Source organism: Marmota flaviventris, chromosome 14, assembly GCF_047511675.1.
Source record: "Marmota flaviventris isolate mMarFla1 chromosome 14, mMarFla1.hap1, whole genome shotgun sequence".
NCBI lineage: Eukaryota > Metazoa > Chordata > Mammalia > Rodentia > Sciuridae > Marmota > Marmota flaviventris.
Window position 1 is genome coordinate 45,125,133 of NC_092511.1, and position 13,812 is coordinate 45,138,944.

Consider the following 13,812-nt stretch of genomic DNA (forward strand, 5'->3'; position numbering starts at 1 on the left):
GTTGAGATGTTCTCTGTGACAATATTGCTCAACAAAAGCAAGGTGCTAAGCAACTCAGTGAAACCCTGTCTCTAAATAAAATACAAAATAGGGCTGAGGATGTGGCTCAGTAGTCAAGTGCCTCTGACTCCGGTACTTCCCAAACTCCCGCCAAAAAAAAAAAAAAAGTGTAAACTTCCTGATCAGTGTATATTGGACATCTCAAAGAAAGCAGACTTGATTTTCTCTTTAGCTTTTGTGTTTATGACACTTTGTATTGGTTATAATTACTGCTAAGAAAAGATTACTCTGCTGGCTTATCATTGTTAAGACTTCAGAAAGAAGCTGTGGTTTATGTGTATTGGAATCAGTTGGAAGAATTGTTGAAACACATGATAACCTCAGTTTCTGATTTAGTAGGGCTGGGTTGGGACCTAATAATTTTCATTTATAACAAACTTCCAGCTGATACTGAAGCTGCTGGTCCTGTGACCACACTAAAAACCACTGGTCTAGGGCAATATGATTATTGTACCAACATCAACAGAAAAGAAAACAGAAGGCTCTAGTAACCCTCTTTGACTTTATTTTTTGCCTGTCCCTGTGCTTAAACTCACCTCCCCTGTAGCTCTTTTTGCTTTTGTCCTCACCCCCTTTTTTGTACCTGAACTACATTAAATATTCTGACTTAAAACAGTCAAGTTTCTAACCATACTTCTTATTAATATACCATCTCCTTTTCAAAGCAGATTCTCATCTCTGTTTCAGATTTCTGGCTCTGGTAACGTTATCTTAATTTTTATGTGTTCCTTTGCTTGATAGATTGCTACTGATATTCTTTGTCATGGCCTATAACCTCTTTCATAGTTTGGCAGCAGGACCATTCTTTTGATTGTTTCCTGAAGAAATGAGAGCTAAAGTTCAGTTGTACTGTTTACTCTTAAGTGTCTAGAACATGCAACAATAGTGCTTCTATTGCAAACTCTTGAAGATTCTCCTTTTCATTTTGTCTGATGCGAGTGGACTCTATTCCTTAGAGCCAGCCATTATCTTAACCATTCCCTAAAGTCCCAAGATGCTTTCCACAGCAGGTAATAGAGCTGTTGTCCGTGGGTAGGAGATAATACTACCCTAACCATGAAGAATGCATAACACAGTGTTGTTACTTTTGTGTAAGTTTGGAAAATACTCTCCTTTTGTCTTTTTACTATGGTTTGATCTATAAAATCTTTTCGTCTTAATATTCCTGAGACTATGTTTTATTCTGACCTGTGGGATAATTATTTTATGTTAGTAAAATTTGTTTTGAGAGAATCAGTTTTGATAAGAGAAACAGTGAACTTGACATTGGACACTACATTGAAGTTTAACTGGAAACTATTTAGATTTTAATAAAAAAGGAGTAAATACCTATAGCTTGACTGCCAGCAACAGAACACCCCCATGAAAAGGTCTAAACAATTAGAAATTATCATCTCATAGAACAAGTCCAGAGGAAAGGAGAAAAGAAAGACAGGTCCAGGGTTGCTTTGTTTGGTGGCTTAGTGATATTATCAAGGACCCTGACATTTTTTATCTTTATATTCTGCCATTCTCAGGATCTTCTCTCATGATTATACTCTGGCTATATCCAATGCAGGCTTAATAGAATCTCTTAAAGAAAAGGAATGCTTCTTCCTGTTCTTCCTGTAAATTTCTTTTTGTTAGTAAGATAGCACTTTCATGAAAGCCCTCTAAGAATTTTCTCCTCAAACCCTATTGATCAGGCTTGGGGGTCACTTGCCTTTCTGGCATAGTGAATGAACCTATTATGGTTGGTTTCAACCAGTCAAAAATTACTCCTGGAGTAGGGGAGACCCAGCCTCTTAAGTAGTTGGCTGTCTGATGGCTACACAAAATGTGGTATACATTAATGAGGGAAGATGAGGGTGATGATATGGAGTAATGGCTGGTGTCAGACCACAGTGTGGGACAGTTTGACTACATTTTAACATAAACTAATACTTAGTTTCTGCTACAGAATTTTCGTACTTGTATTTAAGAATATTGCTTAATTTAGATCTAGAGATTAGTATCTTAGAAAACTGCAGGCTATTTGAAAATTGTCTTTGTGGTGAGAAAATTTTGAAGGCTCTCTGGATTTTGATTGTATCATATCTAAGAATTTGGGGAAAATGCATGCCAGAGCATTATTGTGATGGTTTTGAAGTACATTGCATTATTCCTCCCTTAGTACTTTTAATTTTCCCTACAAAGATTATTATTAGAAGAATAATTTTATGTCCTTTGAGCAAAATTGCACTTAAGATTGGTGAGTTTTATAGATGTCAATATTCTGGTTGTGATATTGTACTATGTAGTTTTGCAAGATGTTACTAATGGGAAAAATTGGGTCAAGAGTATATGGCATCTTTCTATTTTTTTACAACTGTGTGTGAATCTGCAATTATCCCAAAATAAATTGTTTAATTTTGAAAATGCATCTAAATATCAAAGGGATTAAAATAATAAAGCTACTTTACTTTAGAGCAGATCCAAAATCCCATAGTCATACGTGGATGAAGAAATAGAAGGAAAAAAGGAGGAGACATTCTGCTAATTTAGAAAGTATTACCACTCTTCCTGTTTACCAGGAATATATAAGTAAAAAAGTAAATTAAACCTACATTTACAAAATTACTTCCTATCAGTTTTTATTGCTTTGGGCTAAAGTTGATATTACTGTGGTTTATAGTTATTAGATCAATATATGAACAAAAGCTCCAAGGGCAGATATTGCATCATTCATCTTTTTAATACCTCCACAAAGTGCTTAGCACCATGTTTTTATTGCACATAGTAAACAGAATTCTTTTTAGTAACATATAATAAATGCTATAATAAAATGTTAACATATAATAAATGAATGAAGAGTATTAAATGCCTTTTTTTTTTGGTGGTGGTGGTGGTGCTAGGGAATTGAACCCGGGGCCTTGTGCATGCGAGCTATATCCCCAGCCTAAATGCTGTTTTAACAAAATAATATTTTTTAAGCTCTTTCAATTTAAGAGTCACCTTTAAGAGCATGTTTTTATTATTAATCCTAGCTTAATGATTTCAGTGGTATATTCTCAGATACTGTATGATTCCAGAAGCCAGAAACTTACATTGTTTATTTCCAGATATCTTTTGTATATGTGTGTGTGGTATTGGGGATCAAGTCCAGAACAGATGGCATGCCAGCCAAGTGGTCTACTGCAGAGCTACATCTCCAGTCCTGATGATAATTGTTATTTTTAATAGCCAACACAAACAATTACTGAGATATATTTCTAGATAAAATTTTGGTTATTTTTGGTGGGACTTATTTTCTAAAATGAGAAATAGTTAAAAGATAAGAATTTGAAATATTTTATTAAGTGATAAATTGTAAACTAATTTTACCTGATGAACTAGAACAGTCAAAAATAAGTGTTTTCAGTTGAGTTGATATTATTCCATGTGGTGTTTGATTTTGAACAGGTATGTTACCTGACTGCTTGACTGATGGTTCTGATGTGGTCAGTGACCTTGAACAGGAAGAGATGAAAATCCTGAGGGAAGTTCTTAGGTATACTTCTTTATAATTATTTTGGAATGAATCATTAGTAATATTAGTAAGATAATAACAGTAATAATTATATGTATGTGCTTTTTATCCAGAAAATATTATAAACTAGTAAAATATCTAAATTTTCTACTAAAGACCTTCAAATTTATTTATCATTTTATAACTATGTGAGTTATCCCTCATCCAAAATGTTTAGGATCAAAAGTGTTTCAGGTGTCAGATGTTTTCAGATTTTGGAATATTTGCATAAGCCTTACTGACTGAGTATTCCTAATCTGAAGATCTAAAATTTTTTGAGCATTGTGGTGTTGTACAAAAAATTCTGAATTTTCATATTAGGAATGCTCAACTCGTATTATATTTATTTTTCTCTTAGCCAGGAATTCTAGCGCTAGGAAAGCCTTCTACCTCTGAGTCACATTCCCAGCCCCTTACATTTCTTAATTAATAGGAAGAATTATTTTCCGGTGATTCATGCCAGATTAGCCCAACTGAGTCTATTTTTTTTCCCTTCACCCTCACCATATAATTAATCACTAATGGAAAAAAAAGTTGCAGTATACCCAGCCTGAACCCTGGTGAGGTGGGGAGTTAAGCTGAATTCTTCATGGCTTCTAGATCTTAGAATTAGCAGTAGTTAAGTTGTCACATGGTAGGAGACTTGTCTTTCAGACTCCACAGATGCATAGCTGACAGGGTGACTGGACAACATCGGGAGGTGTTTATTCCAGATTAGTATTTTGCAGTTCGGGAGGTGTTTATTCCAGATTAGTATTTTGCAGATCTCTTCTTTGTAGTTACACGATTTTTCATCCAAATGCCTTATGTGGGGTAGACATGCAGCCCACAAAAGGGGCCTACGCAGAACTAGGAAAGCTTAGTGGGCATTTCTATGGTCTCCTGACCATTATGGAAGTTTTAGAAGGGAGGGGAAATTGTAGCATCTAATTTTTAACTGTGAGAATTTACTAAGATTAGAGGAGAAGCATACATGCATAACTGTGGAGTGGAGCACCAGATGATCGTTAGATGGCCTAGTGGAAACTATGACAGGTGTCCCAATTTAGTGCTTAACTTCAGTGGGTTTGAGTGGTTGTAGGGAGGAAAACAGATGTGTAGGTTGACCTGGCCCTTTCTTGCCAGATCTTAATTTCCATGGTACAGAATGCTTTGAATTTAAAGATTTGAAGATAGCAGGGTATTTGGTACATAGTACTGGTGAAGTTTTGACTTGTATTGGTTGCATTGGTTGATTTGTGATCTGAAAACAGATCCATTGTGCTTTTAGACTTTATTTTCTAAAAGCTTTTGAAGTGGATATACTATGGTACAGGTTAGTTATGAACATGTACAAATGTTACCCTCAGCTGTTTTCGTAAGTCAGACTGCCTCAGTGAGCAGTTTGTAAAAATTGATAGGCTTTGGCACAGTGGCATCAGGAATGCTTTATGATAGTTCAGATGCCACTGAAAAAAACAGAATGAGGGGAGAAATGGCTCTTATGGGGAGGTATAATTAATCTCTCTAAAGAAAATCAAAGTATTGATGAATGGAATTTGCTATTCAGATTTGGATTTAGGATTTCCCTTCACAATTCTTAAAGAAACGGTAACCATGTATTTTATGTTACTAAATTTTATTGTGCAGTATATTGTCTATTTCTCTTCAGTTGATTGTAAGCTTTAAAGCCTGGCAGTATTATTTTCCATCTCTGTGTCCAAAATGCCTTGCTCACAGTTATCATGTGGCTTAGTTAAACACTGTTTTTTGACCAAAAAACAAAGTTTACTTTTTTTTTTAACCTTATATTTGTATATTTCAGAAAATCAAAAGAGGAATATGACCAGGAGGAAGAAAGGAAGAGAAAAAAAAAGGTGCCTGCAGAACATATAAATACAACAGAAGTATATTCAGTTGCTGTTATCTCTTACTAATTTTGCACATAGTTTTTGCTGTTAACATTTAAGCTTCTATGGAACTACACAGTTCCTCAAGTAGTCATATTTTCTTGGCAAGTCTAAGCATTTATATTTAAAGTTTTATACTTTTTCATGCATGACGTATATACTTTCTTTCCTACAAGAGTGTGTAACCTTATACATTCTTATATAGAAAGTATTTTTGGGGGCAGGGTGTAGCATAGTGGTGGAAAGCATATGCGTAGTGTATGTGAGGCCCTGGGTTCAATCCCTAGTACCAAAAATAAGTAATTCTCTCTTTATAACTTTATTCACTTTATAAATCTTCAAGCAACCTATTTTTTAAACTCCATAATAAAGACCAAGGTCATGAACTTCAAAAACTGTAATACATTTCATGTTTTGGGGAGTTCCTTATAAAAATCTCCCTTAATTTTCTGAATAAAAGATTAAGAAAAATATTTTACTTTTCCATTCTTGACTGCTTTAGTGTGTACAAACAGCAGATACAGCTACTACCAAAGGTCCCTTGCAGGCTTTAATATTATCATGTAGAACTAGAATGATTCAGTATCATATTTCTTGGTATACAGTTCTTCCATTTAAGAACCATTTCCTTAAAGTGCCTAATCTCACTTTAATCAGATAATCAATGACCACTGTTGATAAAAGGATGAGCAGAGATCATAGGCTACTTGATAGATGTCTTGAAAAGGGTACATCACTCCTGTGACATTCTTACCCAGTGGCATAAACTGGATCTAACCATAAGAACCTACTACACACCCAAACCAGGGGCAGTCTACAGAACTGCTGGTGGAAGGTCTCAGAGTATCAAGGGTGACAAAAGTCACAGGAAGATTGAGGAGCTCTTCCAGCTCATAGGAGACTATGGATACCTAACAACTCAGTGCAACTAGGGACTCTGTCTGTTGCCCCAACCCCTAGGTGGAAAGAGCGCTCAAGAAAACCAGCAAAATATGAATGGGGTGTTGGTATGAGACAGTCACGTTTCAATGGTAACTTCCTGATTTTGGTGGCTTTATTGTGGTTATATGAAATAATGTTATTGTTTGTAGGAAATGTACATTAAATAATTTGGTCAAACATTTACCCGCCCCCCCCCCCCCCCCAAAAAAAAAGTGCCTAATCTTTAAGGATATTTTCCTCTGATAGAGGTGTGGGAAGCTAGTATGTATTCTTTCCTGGCTGCTTCCCTTTTTATATTTTCACAATCTACTTGAGGGGAAAAGGAAACCTAATATAAACTATCTCTCAGTCACTTAAATATTTTTCTTTATTTCTTTGTCAGGCACCTGCAATCCCAATGACTTGGGAGTCTGAGGCAGGAGGATTCCAAGTTCAAGACCAGCTTCAGCAATTTAGTGAGGCCCTAGGTAACTTAGCGAGACCCTGTCTCAAAATAAAAAAAATAAAATAGGGCTGGGGATGTAACTCAGTGATGAAGTGCTCCTGGGTTCAATCCCTAGTACCCCCCCCCAAAAAAAAAAGTTGTTTTCCAATTTTTCCTCTTTTTACCAGGGATTGAACTCAGGGTACTAGACCACTGAGCCATGTCCCCAGCCCTATTTTGTATTTTTTTATTTAGAGACAGGGTCTCACAAGTTGCTTAGCACCTTGCTTTTGCTGAGGCTGACTTTGAACTTTTGATCCTCCTGCCTCAACCTCCCAAGCTGCTGGGATTACAGGCGTTTTCCACATTTTTTCCTCTTAGTCATGATACATACTTGTATTATTTTACTGTTTTTAAAAAATCCATTTTACTCTAAGTACCCAGTGAAAAGCAGAAGAAAGAGATTTATCTTTTTGGGGGGAAGGTACTGTGGATTGAACTCAGAGGCACTCGACCACTGAGCCACATCTTCAGCCCTATTTTGCATTTTTATTTAGAGATGGTGTCTCAATGAGTTGCTTAGCACCTGGTGGTTGATGAGGCTGGCTTTGAACTCATGATCCTCCTGTCTCAGCCTCCCAAGCCATTGGGATTTGAGTAAATTTCTTTTTAGTAAAGGGAGTAAAGTTCTTAGGTATTAATGAAGATTTTTAAATGTAAAGATATAGAACAACACCAGTTCAAAATAACTATTAGAAGATAGTAATTATAACCTTCTGATTTTATGCAAAACATAGTATGTTTCTTGGATAATATGTCTTAGGGGTCAATGATTTTTTTTTTTTTGAGACTTTTTATTATGGAAGTTATCAAACACAAAAAAGTAGAGATGGTAATAATAATGAATCCCCATGTATCTATCACCCAGCATATAGAGGTTTATGATTTAGGTATACATGAATTGCCTAATAAGCTGTATAAGGTTGGATTTTTCTTGATTTTTAAAGAAAAATGAATATTAGTTTACTTTTTTCCTATGATTAAACAATTTCTTTGGTTTATTTTTTAATTTTTTTTTAGAGAGAATTTTAATATTTATTTTTTAGTTTTCGGTGAACACAACATCTTTGTATGTGGTGCTGAGGATCGAACCCGGGCTGCACGCATGCCAGGCGAGCGCACTACCACTTGAGCCACATCCCCAGCCCTCTTTGGTTTAAATATACTATTCCATTTTAGAAATAGAAGTAAACCAACTGTGGCTACTTTAAGCATTTCATAGTAGTGACATATAGACTATTTTAAACAAATAATGGAAAATCACTTTGTAATTAAATGGTTTTGTTTCTTTTACAGTATTTTTTGGTGTTTTACTGTGAGTCACATGAATAGTAAGGGCGAAGACTGGGTTTCCACTCAGTTCTTTTTAAGTTCAAATTCAAATCATACTAATTATCATTAATACTGTATGATTTAAATTGAAATGTTTACCTACCTCAAAAAGTAGGAGCTAATAACATGTTAAAAATTTTGGAAAATAGACTCTCTTGGATTAGTAAAAGTTAATCTAAACTGTGTGTGTGTTTTTTTTAAATTGGATTTTGGAATTCTGAAGTTATTAGAGGCTAAAACAGAAGAGCCCCCAGTGCATACTAGTGAAGCTGCAAAAATGAGCAATTCCCAAGGGGATTGTGAACATTTTGAACACCCACCCTCAGGTAAGATTGAGTTATACTGAATATTCTCTAATACTCTGAATATGTAAACATTGTATAAAGCATATTATCCTCTCATATATTTACCCTCAAAAACCTCAGAGGGAATATTGAATGGCTTCAAAATTTAAAGTTGTTTGTGAATTTAGTTATTTCAGGTAAGAAATACTCAGCTGAAAAGAAAATATAGTCCCCATATTTCTAAGTGAAGTCTAGAACCTAGAGCTGTGAGCAAAACTCTTTGTGAGGGAGCCACCAACATTTGTGCTATGGCTGCAGCATACAAGATATGTTCACATAATTTTGGTATTCTCTTTCTTGTTTACAATTACATGGTGTTGTAAGCAAAAGCCAAACTTGGAAGATACTATTAAATTACCTTCAGAATGAATTAAAGCACAACTAAAAAATGAGGTAAAACAAATTTTCCAGATGTTTAGTCAGAAATTGTGTCTTTGAAATCAAATATAATGAAATTCAGTGTACAACGCATTAGTGTATGACCTTGTAAAATATTTGGCAGATCCACTTTCGATATGTTCTGATTTCTATACTGTAGAAAAAAATAAGTATTTCTTGCATTTCACTATTGTCATGTATGTAAGAAAAAAAAAAAAAAAAAAGAATGGTGATTTCGATCTTTAAACGGCTCAGGGGAGCCCCAAGGGTTTTAGGCTGACTTGTAATTTGGAAAGATCACCCTGGCTTCATGGGATACTGAACCAGAGGCAGGAGGTAGCTATTGCCACAGACACTGCAAAAGATAGTCCTGCACGTGGTGTGGAGGCAGGTTCTGGAGAAAGCAGGCAAGAGGTTGAGGGCAGCTGAGGTGGCAAATAGGCAAGGCTTGGTCTCTTCTTCCTCAAGAGAAAAAAAAAAAAGTCTATCTAAATTAGAAATTGAACCTTGATCATGAATTCAGTTCATTTTATCATGAATTTCTATGGTATTAAATAAATATTTTTGTCAATTAAAAAAGCCTCTGGGAAGTAGATAATATAATTCCTTATTTTTCATATATATACATACATATATTTTTTTCTTTCTTTTAACAAGAAATTCAAGAAAACTGAGTGACTTGTCCCAGATCATTGAGCAAAAGCAAAAAGCTTAGTTAAACTGTGTCTTATCTGTGTCATCTTACTCTAAACCCTATGCTCTTCTACATTTCAGAAAAACTTCTTTAATTCAGATAAGTTTATGTTTACCCATTTTTTTTTTTAACATCAACAGCAACTTAAGTTTTTAAATAAACTTTCTTTGTTGGCATTGTTTTTCGTTCACAGCAAAATTGAGCTGAGGGTACAGAGATTTCTCATACAGCTTCTGCCCCACACATGTATAACCTCTCTATTGTCAACATCCCTCACTTTTTTAGTATACTTTTTTGCAGTTGAAAAATATATACTGACACATCATTATTCCCCAAAGTCCATAGTATACAGGTTCACTCTTGATAATATTATATGTTCTATGAGTTTTGATAAATGTATAATGACATATCTCTATCATCACAGTATCATACAGAGTAGTTTCATTGTTCTGAAAATCCTTTGTGCTCTGCTTATTTCTCTTTCCTCCTATGACCCCTGGTAACTGCTGACATTTTATTATTTCCATAATTTTGCCTTCTCTGGAATGTCACATAGTTGAAAATATGCAGTATGTGTAGTCTTTCCAGATTGCTTTTTTTCACTTGGCAGTATGCATTTAAAGTTCCTCCCATGTCTTTTCATAGTTTGATAGCTCTTTTCCTTCTATCACTGAATAATGTTCCATTGCCTGGAGGTATCATAGTTTGTTTATTCATTCACAGGTAGAAGACCATTTTAGTTGCTTTCAGGTTTTGGCAATTATGAATAAAGCTGCTATAAAGGGCTGTGTAGGTTTTCTTACGTGAATGAAAGTTTTCAGTTCCTTTGGATAAATACAAAGGAGCATGATTGAATTGCATGGTAAGAGTACATTTAATTTTGTAAGAAAACTACCCAACTCTCTTCAAAAGTGGTTGTACTATTTTGCATTCCTACAAGCAGAATGAGAGTTTCATTTGCTCTGTTTCCCTTACCAGCATTTGGTGTTGTCAGTGTTCCAGATTTGGGCCATTCTAATAGGTGTATAATAGTGTCTCATTGTTGATTTATTTGCATTTCCCTGATGACAAGTGATGTGGAGCATCTTTTTTTTTTTTTTCTGTTTTCCTCTTATTATTATTATTATTATTTTTTGTTGTTGTTGGTGCTGGAGATTGAACACAGGGCCTTGCTAGGCAAATGCTCTATGACTGAGTCATGTCCCCCATGGAGCATCTTTTCACATGCTTATTTTTCATCTGTATATTTGGTGGTGTATCTGTTAAGTTATTTGGCCTATTATTTTTTGAGGGTTTTCATATTTTGAAGTTTTTTTAAGGGTGCTTTAATAGTCCTTTATCAGACGTACCTTTTACAGATGTTTTCTCCTGGTCTGTTCCTTGTCCTCTCATTTTTTTCATACTGTTTTTTGTTTTTACAGAGCAGAAGTTGGGGTTTCCTCCTCCTTCTTTTTTTTTTTTCCTCTTTTTCAAGTACTGGGGATTGAATCTAGGTATACTTTACCACTGAGCTACATTCCCAGTTCTTTTTATTTTTATTTTGACACAGGATCTTGAGAGTCTTGCTAAATTGCTGAGACTGGCTTCAAACCTGTGATCCTCTTGCCTCAACCTCCTGAGTCACTGGAATCAGAGCAGAGGTTTTTTAATGATGTTCAGTTAATTATTTCTTTTGTGATTTTGGTATTTTATCTAAAAAGTCATCACCATACCCATGGCATTTAGGTTTTCTCTTCTGTTATCTTCTAGGAATTTTATAGTTTTGAATTTTAAATTTAGGTCTGTGATCCATTTTGAGTTAATCTTTGTGAAGATTGTAAAGTCTGTTTTTAGATTTTGTTCTTTCATATGATGTTTAGTTTTTTCCAGCACTATTTGTTGACAATTCTCTCTTCTTTGTGTTGTCTTTGCTCCTTTATCAAAGATCAGCTAACTATATTTATGTAGATCTATTTTTAGACTCCTTTTTTTATTCTACTGATCTATTTATTTATTTTGTTTTCCCCACCAATACCACACTGTTTTGATTACTGTAGGTTTATAGTAAGTCTTGAAGTTGAGGAGTATCAGTCCTCCTACTTTGGTTTTCAATTTAAGTTGGCTATTCTGGTACTATTGTCTTTCCATATAAACTTGAGAATCAGTTTGTTGATATCCACAAAAATAACTTGCTGGGATTTGATTAGAATTGCATTGAATCTGTGGCTTAAGTTAGGAAGACCTCTCATCTTGACACTATTGAAACTTCCTGTCATGTCATGAACATGGAGTATCTCCATTTATTTTGGTTTTGATTTTTTTTTTTTTCTTGGTGGTACTAGGGATTGAACTCAGGAGTGTTCTGCCTTTGAGCTGTATCCCCAGCTCTTTTTACTTTTCACTTTGAGACAGGGTCTCATTAATATGCCTAGATTGGCCTCAAATTTGCAATCCTCCTGCCTCAGCCTCCTAAGTAACTGGAATTATAGGCCTGTGTCTCCATGCTCAGACTAATTCTTTAATTTCTTTCATACATGATTTTTCCTTGTATTGAAATCTTGTGCACATTTTGTTAGATTTTATATTTAAACATTTCATATTTGGGATCTAGTTTTAGGGGCATGTGTTTTTAATTTAAATTCTACTTGTTTATTACTGGTATTATGAAAAGTGATTGATTTGTATATGTTTACCTTGTATCCTGTAAGCATAATATAAGGTCTTAAAGAGTTTTCTCACTCTGTTGCCCAGACTGGTCTCAAATTCCTGGGCTCAAGTGACCCTCATGCTATTTCCCAGGTAGCTAAGATTCCAGGCATGTGCCACCACATCTGGGCTTTTTTTTTTTTTTTTTTTAAGATATTCTTTATCAAGTTGAGTGAGATCCTCTCTATTCCTTTTTACTTAGAGGAGTTCTTTTCTTCTTCTTATCATCATCATCATCGTCATCATCAGATACTGGGGATTGATCAAGGGATGCTTTACATCCTTAGTTCTTTTTATTTTGAGATGGAGTCTCATTAAGTTGCTGAGGCTGGTTTCAAACTTGTGATCCTCCTGTCTCAGCCTCCTGAGTAGCTGGGATTATTGGCATGTACCACCTCACCTGGCAGAGTATCCGTTGATTTTTAAGGAAGTATAATCTTAGTTTTTAAAACAAATAGGGGAATTTGAAACAAGGAAGATTATAAAAGTTATTTTTTTGTCTTTCTTCCTAGCATATCTAACCATTTTTCTTTTTTTCATATTCTGCAGTTTAAGTAGAAATAACTTCACTTGAATTATATCTTCAAAACTCCTACTTTTAGAAATTGTCTGTGCTTTGTTTTAATTTGCTGACCCAAATTTGTTTTTATACAGACCTAACTATAAATACTGTTTAATGTTTGCACCTGACATAATTTGAATAAATTTGTTCTGTGGAGTTCCTTATCTGACTAAGTAAGTGAAGCTATAAAAAACTTTATCTCTAGCCACATGTAACTCAGTTATACATAATAATGACACAGAGCAAATGGTGGATGCTTTTAAAAGTAATGACTTCAATTTTCAAAAAAAATATTTTTCAAATGGGCATAGCAAACATCAGGGAATCAGTTAATGCAAAGTGATGGAAATCCATTAAGAAGACCTAATTTTGGCTGGGCACAAGTGATGCACTCCTATAATCCCAGGAACTTGGGAGGATCAGAAGTTCAAGGCTAGCCTCCGCAACTTAGTGAGACCCTGTCTCAAAATAAAAAATAAAAATGGCTGGGGATGTAGTTTAGTGTTAAAGCACTCCTGAGTTCAGTCCCCAGTACCTTAAAAAAAAAAAAAAAAAAAAAAAAAAACCTAAATTTGGAAGCATCAAGAAGGTGACCTGCTTTCTTATTCCTCTTCTCATGTTTTTCCTTTATTCCAGCTAGAAATAGAGAGTATCTCTTCTCAAACTGATGCAGAGTTGCCAGAGATGAATTGTTTTTTCTTGAGGCTTTCTGATCCTCCTTTCTTAAAAATCAGAGAAGCTAAGTATTTTGGCTTCAAGTACTTTCCTCTCTGATTGAGATTATACAATATGTTCATCACTAACAAACTGAAGGCAAGAACTGTCTACCCTAAGTACATGAACTGAATATAAATGCATATATATTCCCTGCTTCTGAGTTAGAAAGTGAACCATCCCTTATCTAGCTCTGTGGTTC

The 13,812-nt window shown here is 34.8% G+C and overlaps 1 protein-coding gene across 3 annotated transcripts in view; it reads left to right on the forward strand.

Moving 5' to 3' along the window:
• Cfap36 (cilia and flagella associated protein 36) overlaps positions 1-13,812 on the forward strand; it is a 31,249-nt gene that overhangs the window by 14,350 nt on the left and 3,087 nt on the right. For all 3 annotated transcript variants that reach the window (XM_071601590.1, XM_071601589.1, XM_027934310.2), the window contains exons 5-7: positions 3,481-3,568; positions 5,391-5,442; positions 8,457-8,559. In XM_071601590.1, coding sequence (XP_071457691.1) covers positions 3,481-3,568; positions 5,391-5,442; positions 8,457-8,559 — 243 coding nt within the window. The remainder of the gene's footprint in view (positions 1-3,480; positions 3,569-5,390; positions 5,443-8,456; positions 8,560-13,812) is intronic.